Consider the following 13,991-nt stretch of genomic DNA (forward strand, 5'->3'; position numbering starts at 1 on the left):
CCAGGTCCAGCTCTATTTATAATAATACTACATTACCCAGGAGCCTCAGCTGCTCTGTAGAAGGTTGGTCACAGGAAACGTTCGACCAGCCAATCAATGTCCAGCTGCAGCTGTAAACAAGGTGGAACTGTGTGATTGAGGGAGGGGGGTTCTGTGGTTTGGCCCCTAATCAGCCAATCAGAGCCCAGAGTTCAGGTCAGGTGACACAACCTGTTGTGAAATCAACTGGACGTTATTCACATGTGTAACAGATGTCATGTCAGTGTTAAATATTGATAAATCTTTTATTGAAGATTGATTTCTGATTTGATTTTTTTTCAGGTTTTATTTTGTGATTTGCTATTTTCACTATTTTTGTTTTTTACTTATTAAAAAGATAAATGTGATTTAATAAATTTTCTGATAATGTCGTCTACAGTTCTATGTTCTCTGGATCCACACAACAGCTTCACCTGCAGTAACACACTCTGCTTCATGTCAGTGTGTGCTAATCATGATTAGCATCCCGTAGCTCAACCTTCCCACCGCCGTGACATCACAGGGATTTAAGTCTGTTGTGTCCGACACTAAAAGATGAATCTGAGTCATAGTTTCTTACGAAGCTGTAAACAGTTTTATTATTGTGACTTCGTTGAGCGGCAGAACAAACAAACAGAAAATACATTCATCAGAAACACTCCGTTTCCGTTTACCTGCAGAAACTCCAGGTGACACAATCTGCATCAAAGACACTGATGAGCATCGTCGTCTTTTTAACTTTAAACAGTCAAACTTCATATTTAAGTTTGGTCCATTAATCCTTCCTTTAGACAAACATCCGAAGGTTCAGGCTCTGCACGGACTACATTTCCCATCAGCCCTGAGAACAAATAACTGTTCTCCACAAGGTGGAGCTGGAGGATTTTTTAGCCTGAGTTCCCGCAGGTAGCATTTGTGGGCGGAGCCTGATCACAGGTGAAGTAATTTGGTGCCGCTGCTTGTCTACGTACAGGTGCTACATCAAACCATGCAGTGGCATGTGATTGGCTGCCAGTGATCATGTGATCCGACAACCCAGGGAAGTGCAGTGCAGAAACAAACATTCAAACCAATCGGATCAAGTGAAAACAGTCAGTGGGTGTGTTTGTGGGAGGGGTCACAGCTCAGTCTCGTCCAATAAGCTCTCACCTAGACCTGATGTCAGGAGGACCGTCTGTGGGCCGGAGTCTGTGGGTTAGAGAACGACACGTTAAGAGCCAACAAACCACACCTCCTCGCCGTGTCACTTCCTGTCCATTGCTTTTTAAATCACTGATCAGTTTTCAGAAGGAAAAAAACTATTAATTTAAAGAAACGGTTCAAAAGTTCACTCCGCTGGACGTGTGTCCATGTGACTGGAGACAGTGTCTCTGAACGTCCACAGAAACCACTCCAGGTGCTAGCTTAGCTTAGCATTAAGACCAGAAGCCGATCACAGAGGTCAGGCCGGCGGCCATGTTGATCTGCTCTTTACAGCTTTAGACAGTGAGCTGTTTTCCAATCTCCAGACTTTCAATTCTTAACTTAACTTAAATATATTGTTTAAATTAATGTTGCTGTGTGTAACCTGCTGTGGAACCAGGACCAGGACCAGAACCTGGACCAGAATCAGGTGGAACCACAGAGAAAGAGAAGATGTTAAACATTACACGCGACATCTGTTGGACTCGTGTCCGTCCTGGAGACGGGTCCTCACACTTGTCTCCTGGAGACGGGTCCTCACACGTGTCTCCTGGAGACGGGTCCTCACACGTGTCTCCTGGAGACGGGTCCTCACACGTGTCTCCTGGAGACGGGTCCTCACATGTGTCTCTGAGGTTTCTACCTTCTGCACCTGTTACAGGTCTCAGTAGTTTGACTCTTGTTGAGGCTGAAGAAAAATCAATCAATCAATCAAGTTTTATTTGTATAGCCCACATTCACCAATCACAGTTTGTCTCATAGTCTTTAACATGGTGAGACGACCTCTGTCCTTAACCCTCAACAAGAGTCAGGACAAACTACTAAAAACCCTTTTAACAGGTGAAGACACGTAGAAACCTCAGAGAGACACATGTGAGGATCCGTCTCCCAGGACGGACACAAGTGAGGATCCGTCTCCCAGGACGGACACAAGTGAGGACCCGTCTCCCAGGACGGACACAAGTGAGGACCCGTCTCCAGGAGACACAAGTGAGGACCCGTCTCCCAGGACGGACACAAGTGACACAGATGTCGGGAGGACGTCTCACCTTGTTAAAGACCATGAGACAAACTGGGACCTATGAATATGGGCTCTACAGATAAAGTTTGATTGATTTGACTGATTGATTGATAAAATGGAGCATAAATTATTTTTTTCTTTAAATATTATTATTTTTTTAAAGAAACCACAAAGAACCAGATTTAACTAGATCCACACTCGTTATAGAAAACCCCGATCCTCCAGTTGTCACAACGCAGAAGCTGGAAAACAGCAGACAGACCTGATCCTGAACCAGGTTCATTAGGAGAGAACCAGTGTCACTGGACCAACTGACCCAGAATGACATGAACATAGGTTTTGTCTCAGTTCAGGCTCCGCCTCCTTCAGACCGATGGCGCCACAGCGGCCAAACCAGACTGACATTTCTAACGTTCCTTCAAATGTCTCCTTCAGTTCAGGGAGGTGGATCCTTCCCGAGCGGACATGATTCATTTTGCACCGGTGGCGATGCAACAGGAAAATCCTCCTCAGGCCAGAAATGTCTCATTGTGGTTCGAACTTTACGGACTCCAAAGGAGGCGGGCCCTGAACTCCAAAGGAGGCGGGCCCTGAACTCCAAAGGAGGCGGGCCCTGAACTCCAAAGGAGGCGGGCCCTGAACTCCAAAGGAGGCGGGCCCTGAACTCCAAAGGAGGCGGGCCCTGAACTGAGAGAAAACTACAGAATCAGTTTGACTAAGACAAGAACACTGACACTACATCAGCAGAACCAGCAGTTAACTGATTCTACATTGGTTCTGATCTGGTTCTGTGGAACCTGAACCTGCCTCACTGTCTACGACCCGTTCACACCTGGTATTAACATGTGGTTTCTGTGATCCAATCACAAGTGGACAGCTCTACGTTCATGTGTGAACGCTCTCAGACTGGATTGAGATCCGATCACACCGGACCACATTCAGAGTCTGAGCCACGTGTCCACGCTGTCCCGGGACACGTGTCCACGCTGTCCCGGGACACGTGTCCACACTGTCCCGGGACACATGGAGGACGGAGCTGCAGTTTCACCAAGAATCAAATGTATTGTTTCTCTTCTTGTTGATTTGGTTGTAACCAATGAAAACCTGAACTCTAACGTATGATCCATAGATTAATTTCTTCACAGCTGAGATTCATTCACACTCTGCTCACTCACACACACACACACACACACACACACACACACACACACACACACACACACACACACACACACACACACACACACAGGACACACACACACACACACACACACACACAGGACACACACACACACACACACACACACACACACACACACAGAGCTGAGCTGCCAGACATGTTGAAGTGGGGGGGGGGGCAGACCTCTAATAGCAGGTGTGTAAACTGGGACGAGAGGTGAGACCAGTCAGTAGGGGGCAGTGTGGAGCAGGGGAGCGGTCAGCCCTTACTGCTGTGGGGGAGCCAGGCGGGGGGCTGGTACTTGTCTCTGATTGGTTGGTACTTGTCTCTGATTGACAGCAGGTCACTGCTGGGGTTGGCGCCTGTGACGAGGGGCGGGGCCTCTCTGTCCTCCTCCCCCTCAGAGAGGAGGTCGCAGATCTGCTGCTGCAGCTCCGCACTGATGTCGTTCTCCGCCAGAACCAGAACCCGCAGGCAGGTCGGGTAGTTCTCCACCATGTCCAGGAAGACCTGGACCCAGAGACACGTAGGGGTTCAAATATCAACACAACTTTATTTAAACATAACTGCCAACAACGGGGTGAGGTGTTAAGGTCAGTGTCAAACCCCTGGTGGACAAACACAGCAACAACACAGACCTGACAGAGTGAGACGTCAACTAACAACAGAAGAAGAGCTGTGATTGGTCGACCTGTGCTGATTGGTTGGTCAGTCCGGTTCCCTCCAGGTCCAACACCTCCAGGGTTCTGCTGGACGCCACAGCAACCGCCAACATCCCTGCGATGTGATCACCTGGAGTCAGAGCAGGACCATTAGAACCAGGATCATCAGAACCAGGACCATTAGAACCAGGACAATTAGAACCAGGACCATTAGAACCAGAACCAAAGACCTGGTGCTAAGGCCGCTCAACAATAACCTGATTGATGAATGAACAGGAAATGGGTAGATAATGAACAGGAAGTGGAAAGATTATAAAAAAAACAGGAAGTTGATAGATAATAAACAGGAAATGGATAAATAATAAACAGGAAGTTGAGTGATTACCCAGCCGGTTGTAGTCCAGGTTGAGGACTCGGAGCTGGGAGCTGTGGGCCACAGCGATGCTGAGTCGAGCCCAAGCTCTGGAGCCGATTCCTGCGTTAGCGCTGAGCGTCAGTTCCCTCAGGCCTGCACGCATGGACACACACACACACACATACACGCACACACACACACACACACACACACACACACATACACGCACACGCACACACACACACACACACACACACACATACACACACACACACACACACGCGGTAGGGTTTGGGTTATTTGCTCTGGAGCTTTCACTCCCATCAATTTTATTCAGGAGGCTCCTATAGAACGATTTGCTGGTTGCCAAGGCGACTGCAGCTTTGACTGTCACCTCCTGCCCCCCCCCAGGGGTTCGGTGCTGTCTAGGTGGTTGCTAGGGAAGTCAGTGTTGCTCTGTGTGGTTGCTAGGGTGTTCAGAGAGGTGGTTATGAGGTCGAGTTTCCATCGGTTGCTCAGACGGAACCAGGTGGCGTTCAGCTGGGTGTTACCTGACTTTGCTCCATCAGGGGGCAGCATCCCGCAGATCAGACCCAGCGCCTCATCTCCCAGCAGGCAGTCTCCTAGATCCAGACAGACCAGGGCCGGGTGGGTCGACAGCGCCAAGTTCAGGGTGACCAGGCCGGCGTCCAAGAGCGGGCTGCCGTGGAGACTGGGGGGGAGACAAAGTCAAACAAATGACATGGCCCCTAGTGGACGAATGGTCACGGTGCAGATGAGCTGGACCTGGAGGAGGAGTCAGCGAGGTCACCTGGACCGTGACCATCGGTCGTCACGTGGTCTTTAACAGGTCTACTCACAACAGGGTCTGCAGGGATCGGTTGGTGCTCATGGCGTCGGCCAGGTGTCGAGTTCTGCTGATGCTGGAGACCACGCCCAGGTTCAGGTTGAGCTGAGCGAGCGAGCGCGACTCGGCAACGCTGCGACAGATTCGTCCGAAGTCGCGATCGGAGAGCTGGCAGCCGCGGATGGACAGCAGGCGCACGCCGTCCTCCTTCAGACTCTCACAGATGTCCTGCACCTCGGCGGCTGAGAGCTGCTCCCCGGTGATCTGGATGGAGGCCGGCAGCATCCTGGATGGGACCAGGAGAACCAGGAGAACCAGGAGAACCAGGGGAACCAGGAGAACCAGGGGAACCAGGAGAACCAGCAGAAGAACCAGGGGAACCAGGAGAACCAGCAGGAGAACCAGGAGAACCAGGGGCACCAGGGGAACCAGGGGAACCAGGGGAACCAGGAGAACCAGGGGAACCAGGAGAACCAGCAGGAAAACCAGGGGAACCAGGAGAACCAGGGGAACCAGGAGAACCAGGGGAACCAGGAGAACCAGCAGGAGAACCAGGGGAACCAGTAGAACCAGGAGAGCCAGGAGAACCAGGGGCACCTGCAGGAACGTGGAGGTCAAACTGTCATAAGTATATTTCAAGAGGTGTTTATTAATGAGGTAGCTGAAATACCTCCCCTCATATCGGTGAACATATTGATCCGGCATGTGATCTATAACCACAACTGCCACAAACATCTATAAGTTTATCGGTAGAGAAGTAATCTGATCTTGAACTTAACTTTTTTTAATAATTGATTCTGTATCTGATACATGATCAATGAACTCTCAACACAGATCAGTCATTCTAGCTCTGGAATAGAAATCAGTCCGTGGTGGATTATTGATCAGTTTCAGATGATTCACTTTAAACATTTAATGATCAGTATTGAAAATGTATTTGTTCAACAATAAAGCAGAGCTGCTCAACAATCGATGAATCAACAGTGTGTCTGAGCAGCTGATCATTGACCAATAATAAACTCGGACTCTGATTGGTTAAGCTGTGAGCTGATCGATGAACCTGATGAATGATCGATCAGATGACGCGGGAAGGATCGAGACTCTCACGCAATGATGTCATCACTCGCTGCAGACCACGCGCCGGTGGTGAAAGACCGCGACGTCACAGTCGATCGATCCGGTATCGATTGATCAGCTCTGATGTGCGCGCGGCCGAGGCTCCGTCCGTCGGTCAGAGAGTCCCAGAGAGAGAAGAGGAGCACAGGAGGTGTCACTCTGAGCGGATTCACTGAGACCAAACATCATGTTTCATTAAAAGAAAAAACATATATTCATATTACACTGAAAAACAATCATCTCACCACATTCTGAAAAGCTTTGATTGTATGATGACGTCACGTATAAAATATCTATATATAAGTGAAATAACGTTTCAGATAATTAAATGCATCCGTTGTTATTTGATATAAACACAAACTGTGAAAACTGACTTAGTGTTTTACAACTCTTCTTTTTAACAAAGCTTTATTTCTATTAATTTAATTATTTTTTATTGAACTTAATTCACATATGAACCTAAACACTGAAATAAAAGTGATCAGAGTGATACCTCTTCCTCCTACACATCTTTACCCGTGTGACGTCACATCCCGCTGAGCCTCCTTCTTTGTTGGTGACGTCACGTGGATGAAGGGGGATTATAAGAGTATTAATGATCGATATCGATTATTGATTATTGATCAGGAGGTGATCGATCAGCTGATCAGAAACAGCAACACGATCACCGGCTGACACTTCCGCTCCGGATTTTCAAAATAAGTCTTATGCGAACGACGAAGAGGAATACACACAGACGCACACACACACACACACACAGACAGTTTAATAAACCAGTTATTACGTCATATCTTTACATACAGCACAAACATTATAGAGTGTTAAGTTTTAATGATTTTATTGACTTTAACATTAATTTTGAAAATGTTTTAATCCTAAAATGTGCTTGATTATTTATGATTATTTATGATTATTCGTATTTAATCAGAATAATCGTTATCTATTATATTTATTTTTCACGTGTCTCTTCAAACCGAATTGGTGTTGCGTTCAGGGACCTGCGGTTTAGGGAATAAAAATCATATGAATCATAACCGATACTCAAGATTACACAAAAACAAAAACAACGACTCTTTATTCTTTGTTACTTTCTTGATATTTCGTTGTTAATAAAGTTTTTAAAAAAAACACGTCTGACGTAAGTTTCGTTGCTGCGTCGTGACACACCCGGAAGCGCCTGATCCGCAGCTGCCGCTAGCCGCGGCTAACAGCTACCAGCTAACACTCGCAGCTCCGAGCAGAGAGACGGGGACAGACAGAGACAGACGGGGACAGACGGAGACAGGCGGGGACAGACAGACAGGTGAGCGTCTCAACGCGTCACTCACCTGGAGAAGGTTTATAACTGTGACGTGAAAAAACCACAGGAAGAGAAAGTTTCACCACCGGAAACACAGCAGCAGCTAGCAGCTAGCAGCTAGCCGCTCCAGATGCGCCAGGGAACACCGCAGTGTTAGCATGTTAGCTGATCAGCGTCTCTGTGACCTCTGACCTTTACACCAGGTCCGCTTCTCCTCAGGTGTCTAGACCAATCAGAGGCCTTCATCAATAATAATCTGATGGCGGATTGCTTGATTGATGCAGGTGACGTCTACAGATCAAAATCAGTGTCTGAGTAAAACAACTAAACAAACGTTGCTATAGAAAGGATGATTGGAATCGATGAATTGATGAATCAGTGATCGATTGTATCAGTGAACAGGGATGTGTTGATCCCAGATGCGTTTGTTTACGTTGAAGAATCTGCAGGTGTTAACAGGAAGTACTATGACGAGTGGAGGAGGAAGTAAATGATCCCTTCAGAGCAGCTAACATGCTAATATCATGCTAAGAGTATGTGATCATGGAGCAGATCCTGATGGTGTCAGCTGATCCAGGACCTTGATCACAACCAGACTTCTGGACACACAACATGTCTCCTCACATCTTCACCATCAGGAACTCCTCAGTTCATCTGCTCCTTCATCTCCATCAGACATGATGTAGAAACACTTTAAACATGAAGTTACAAACTGGTTCTTCTCATGTAGTGAATCCTGTTGTTGTGTTGTCGTGTTGTTGTGTTGTTGTGCTCAGGTCCATCAGCATGTGTGTGTCCTGGGAGAGGATCCTCACATGGGACTGAGCTTTATTCACTGATCACTAAGTTTCTGTTTGACTCTCGTTGAGTTATGAACAGGAAGTTGAGTTAAGAACAGGAAGTTGAGTTAAGAACAGGAAGTTGAGTTCAGAACAGGAAGTTGAGTTAAGAACAGGAAGTTGATCCTTGTGAACACCTGTGAGACACTTATCATGTGATTGATTGATATAAGACGTTAAGAATGAACTAGTTATTGATCAGATTGTTTGAAGTTGTAGAAACGACTCAGTCTCTATTGAGGGCAGGACAGTGTGACTCTGTGCTGCCCCCTGCAGGTGTCTGTGTCTGTGGATGGAAGTGCGGAGCGCCGCCATGGGACCGGAGAGAGTGTTACCGAGCTCCGAGGACGAGCTGGGAGAGAACGAACGCACGGCCAATGGAACGCTTCCCTCGCCGGGCGCCATGTGGAGTGGGGGCCAGGGAGGGGGGGAGGAGGAGGAGGGAGAAGAGCTGGAGCTGGATGGCGAGGGGGGGGAGGAGGAGGGTTATTATTACCAACCTCTGAACCAGGATCCTGAGAGCGCGCACGCCATGGAGGAGGAGGAGCCTTCGAACGCTGAGCAGCTGCAGCAGAGGATCGAGGTGAAGTCAACGCTGCAGGAAAACTACTGCATATTAATATTGATGTAATTAAACTCTATTACAAGTAAACAAACCGTCTCTTCCAGGTGATGGGCCTCCACCTTCCTGAAGCTCCGCCCCTGGACAGTGATGAGGAGGAGGAGCCAGAGGTGGCGGCGTCTCTGAGGAGCCGCGCCTCCATCCCCATGGACGCAGGTCTGTCGTCCCCGAGTCCCCTCCCCTAGCACTGTCATTACTGTGGTTGCTATGGTAACTGTTGTCATTAAGGACAGAAATATTTTTCTGGTTCTGTTCATTTAAATAAAGCTTTTTAAATGAAAAGCAGCTGATCATGACATCACTTCCTGATCTCCACAGACCACGTGGAGCTGGTGAAGAGGACGATGGCGGCGGTGGCGTTGCCGTCGCTCGGCGTGCCGGCGTGGGCCCAGGAGATCTCCGACGACCAGTGGATGGACATGGTCCAACACACGCTGCAGAGCCGGCACGCCGCCGGCACGCCGCCGGCGCCCTGCGCCTCAGCCACCATGGCAGCAGCAGCGGGCCCTGAATGCACCACGACCATTTCAGGGACACTGAAGTAACTGCATGAACGTCACAATAAAACTTTATTGTTGTCAGACTCAGTGACGAACATGGGGGAGGGGGTGGGGTCACACTACGCTAATTTTATCAATAAGTAACTGATCAACTGATTGGTGGAATTGAATTCTTCGTATGAAATCAGCCAAGAATCGAACTCATCAGTTAATTGATCAGAGATGAGGACCAATAACCTTAATGTATTGAACAGGAAGTTTCCACTGTCATGTTTTCAGAATAAATGTTATTTACTGAACTGATAAATAAAATCAATGACTTTATAGATTTCAAACAAACAAGGTCAAAGGCCCAAACACTGAGGGAATCATGTCTGATAAACATCAGCTGATCAAACCTCATTGTGTTTCTGACATTTTATTTTGAAAATGACAGCAGGTTTCAGACAGGAAATGCTCTGATGTCACAGGTTGTCCTGACAACAGCTGCAAACATTCCGTTTTTTTTTCTGTTTTGGAAAAAGTATAAACATATTTAATTTTCTTGTTTATAAATGAAATGATTAATTGATTAAATGTTAGATTTTTAGGGTAAAGTCTCATATTCCCACTTTTATTAAAATACCCAATGTGTATTTGTGTGCGTGTACAGCCCAGGCCAAAAGTTTTGAGTGACAAGTATTGGTTTTCACAAAGTGTTGCTTCAGTGTTTTCAGATCTTTTTATCAGATGTTACTATGGTATACTGAAGCATAATTACAAGCATTTCATAAGTGTCAAAGGATTTTATTGACAATTACATTCAGTTTATGCAAAGAGTCAATATTTGAAGTGTTGACTCTTTTTTAAGACCTCTGTTATTCACCCTGGCATGCTGCCAGTTAACTTCTGGGCCACATCCTGACTGATGGCAGCTCATTCTTGCATAATCAATGTTTGGACTTTGTCAGATTTTGTGGGTTTTTGTTTGTCCACCCGCCTCTTGAGGATTGACCACACATTCTTAATGGGATTAAGGTCTGGGAGTTTCCAGCCATGGACCCAACATGTCGATGTTTTGTTCCCCGAGCCACTAAGTTCTCACTTTCCCCTCATGGCACGGTGCTCCATCATGCTGGAAAAGGCATGGTTCCACACCAAACTGTTCTTGGATGGTTGGGAGAAGTGACTCTCCGAGGATGTTTTGGTACCATCCTTTATTCATGGCTGTGTTCTTAGGCAAAATTGTTAGTGAGCCCACTCCCTTGGCTGAGAAGCAACCCCACACATGAATGTTCTCAGGTTGCTTTACTGTTGGCACGACACAGGACTGATGGTAGCGATCACCTTTTCTTCTCCAGACAAGCTTTTTTCCAGATGCCCTAAACAATCGCTAAGGGGATTCATCAGAGAAAAGGACTTTACCCCAGTCCTCAGCAGTCCACTCCCTGTACCTTTGACAGAACATCAGTCTGTCCCTGATGTTTCTCCTGGAGAGAAGTGGCTTCTTTGCTGCCCTTCTTGACACCAGGCCATCCTCCAAACGTCTTCGCCTCACTGTGGTGCAGATGCACTCACACCTGACTGCTGCCATTCCTGAGCAACCTCTGCACTAGTGGTGCCTTGATCCTGCAGCTGGATCAACTTTAGGAGACGGTCCTGGCGCTTGCTGGACTTTCTTGGGCGCCCTGAAGCCTTTTTAACAACAATTGAACCTCTCTCCTTGAAGTTCTTGATGATCCGATAAATGGTAAATTTAGGTGGAATCTTACTAGCAGCAATATCCTGGCCTCTGAAGCCCTTTTTGTGCAAAGCAATGATGACTGCAGGTGTTTCCTTGCAGGTAACCATGGTTAACAGAGGAAGAACAATGATTTCAAGCACCACCCTCCTTTTAAAGCTTCCAGTCTGCTAATCTGTCTAAATCAGCAGGACAGAGTGATCTCCAGACTTGTCCCCATCAACACTCTCCCCTGTGTGAACAAGAGAATCACTGACATGATGTCAGCTGGTGCTTCTGGGGCTGAAATGCAGTGGAAATGGTTTTTAGGGATAAAGTTCATTTTCGTGGCAAAGAGGGACTTTTCAATTAATTGCAATTCATCTGATCACTCTTCATAACAGTCTGGAGTATATGCAAATTACCATTATAAAAACTGAGGCAGCAGACTTTGTGAAAATGTATATTTGTGCCACTCTCAAAACTTTTGGCAACGGCTGTAGATGTGTGTGCTCTCATGTACGTGTACGTGTGTAAATCAAACTGTCAAACACTATATTTCTTTTATTTTCTTCTGTACATGAACATTTGTACAAAATCACACTTTGACTCATGTGATGTTTGGACTCATTAAAAGGTAAAAAATAAACTGAACCCCGGAATAAAAACTGAGTTCACACATTAATCATGTGTCCAGCAGGGAGCGGGGGGGGGGCAGTAGAGCAGATGTCAGGTCAGGAGTTAGGCTGAGATGTCCTGGTCTGCCCCCTGGTGGACAGAGCTTGATCTGATCAAGTTTCTAAGTCTCAGGGGTCTCATTTATAATGTTGCACATAACGGGCCTGAAACGTGCGGACGCCACTTCTCACGCAAACGTTGGGATTTATAAAAAAATCTTGACGGGAGAATTTGTGATTTCCACGCAAACTCTGACCCATGCTTACGAACGTTTTGGAGACGCAGACGTGAGGAGGTGAACTGAATCAGGTTATTGATCCAATTCATCATTTACATTAAGACCAGCAGCTTAGTTTTGCTTGCGAGACTTATCTGCTCCAAACAAGCCTTTTAATTAAAAAATATATGAAACAACTTACAGCAAATTAGGTTCAGATTTAATTTAACAGCAGAGTTACGGAGTCGTGTCATTAATAGGTTTTAATATCTTCTAACACTGTGCGTGTATCATCAGATCGCTGCAGTGAACGGGACTGAGCCATCAGGTGCACTGGAGATCACTTACAAGAGACGAAGAAACTTTCCAAATAATCTCCCAGAGGAGCTGAGGATCCACTGATGTGAGGGAATCGGTCCGATGCTCTAAATAAATAAATGCTGCCGGATGTGGAGGCGGATCCACGTACGAACGTTTCCAGGTGGACTGTGATTTATAAAGCGAACATTGCGTTCAGGTGAGCGTGTGAACGATTTATAAATCGGAATTATCTTTTACGCCATTTCCGGCTTTTGTGCGTACGTACTCCTTCAGTATGAATCCTACGCACTGTTTTATAAATGAGACCCCCGGGCTGTGATCACCGTTTTGTCGTGGCGAGTGAGAACAAGAGAGGCGGGGCTTTCCCACTAAAGGAATGGTCACTGGTTTGACTGACAGCTGATCCCAACCCCACATGACGGTGAGGGAGGGGCCTGGTCTGACAAGGGGGCGTCGTCCCTGGTCCGTGGAAGCAGATAGATTTGTCACTAAATTGCATTCAACATTTAACGTACAAGTTCACACAAAACCTGAAAGAGACGACGTCCTGACCTGAAGGTCACATGACCATTTAACAACGAGGGAAAATTTACGTTAGGTTATTAACAGTAATATTACATCAAATCAAACAAACCTGGTGATTTTGAGTAAACAAAATGACAGAGATGAATTTATTTTCTCCAGGAAACATTCAAATTTAGATTCTTACTTTGTCCTTTACACTCTTTTTTTACAATCCGACGTTAAATGTTTATCTGCATCTTTCACAAATGAAGTCCAGTGAAGTTTCTTTGATGTCAAAGGTTTCATTTATGAATAAACTGCAATTTTTGTTTTATTAAAAACAGAGTTAACATGTTGCTGACGTTTGTAAACAGAAGTGTTGCAGCAGAGGATCATGGGAATCCCCGTCTGATCACACACTCGCCGCAAACTGTGCAAGCTCAGCATTTTATTTTGGCGGGTTGAAATCCCAGATGTCCTGCGTGAAGATTCAAAGACGTTAATGATGAATTGTCATTGGCTACAGCAGCCGTGATGTGGGCGGAGTTAAACCATGCAATGCTCTTGGGTAGCTTCCAAATAAAAACTGACAGCAGTTAGCAAAAAAACAGAGCCTGGGTGTCCAGGTCAGAGGTCAGAGGTCAGAAATGACACCCGGTTCACCTGCGTTGAGCCTGAGCGGCTTCGTCCTCACAAACCAATCAGACGGTTCCTTTTCCTTCTGTCTCGATCAATCAAGCTCCAACGGCCACGTCAGGATTTAGCCTGTCCTCAGAACCTCGACTTTGACCTTTGACCTGACGAGTAACGGCTACATCTCTACAGTTTTAACAGAGGAAAGCAAAACACGTCCATCATTGGTCTAAAGTGGATGATGAGACTTCAACCAAATAAAACCAAGCAATCAGGGAAAGAGAAAGGAAATCATGT

General features: G+C 46.5%; 3 protein-coding genes across 5 annotated transcripts in view; 1 reads left to right on the forward strand and 2 right to left on the reverse strand.

Moving 5' to 3' along the window:
- Positions 1-631: 631 nt before the first annotated feature.
- On the reverse strand, positions 632-5,550 carry lrrc73 (leucine rich repeat containing 73). The gene is made up of 6 exons (XM_061087670.1): positions 5,279-5,550; positions 4,970-5,130; positions 4,449-4,571; positions 4,093-4,193; positions 3,671-3,911; positions 632-1,206 (listed from the first exon to the last, which is right to left on the reverse strand). The coding sequence occupies exons 1-6, from the start codon at positions 5,548-5,550 to the stop codon at positions 1,136-1,138; spliced, it is 969 nt and encodes a 322-aa protein (XP_060943653.1). The 3' UTR covers positions 632-1,135.
- Positions 5,551-7,562: 2,012 nt separating this feature from the next.
- mea1 (male-enhanced antigen 1) lies at positions 7,563-12,009 on the forward strand. The gene is made up of 4 exons (XM_061086718.1): positions 7,563-7,684; positions 8,797-9,103; positions 9,190-9,298; positions 9,461-12,009. Exons 2-4 carry the CDS (start codon positions 8,813-8,815, stop codon positions 9,685-9,687), a joined length of 627 nt encoding a protein of 208 aa, XP_060942701.1. The 5' UTR covers positions 7,563-7,684; positions 8,797-8,812; the 3' UTR covers positions 9,688-12,009.
- Positions 11,815-13,991, reverse strand: part of ppp2r5d (protein phosphatase 2, regulatory subunit B', delta) — a 13,898-nt gene continuing 11,721 nt past the window's right edge. Inside the window, exon 18 of one of the 3 annotated variants that reach the window (XR_009682918.1) lies at positions 11,815-13,880. The gene's annotated coding sequence lies outside the window, so the exon portion shown is untranslated. The other 2 variants (XR_009682917.1, XM_061086717.1) reach the window with 2 other exon arrangements.

This window comes from Limanda limanda, chromosome 15 (genome assembly GCF_963576545.1).
Source record: "Limanda limanda chromosome 15, fLimLim1.1, whole genome shotgun sequence".
Classification (NCBI taxonomy): Eukaryota; Metazoa; Chordata; class Actinopteri; order Pleuronectiformes; family Pleuronectidae; genus Limanda; species Limanda limanda.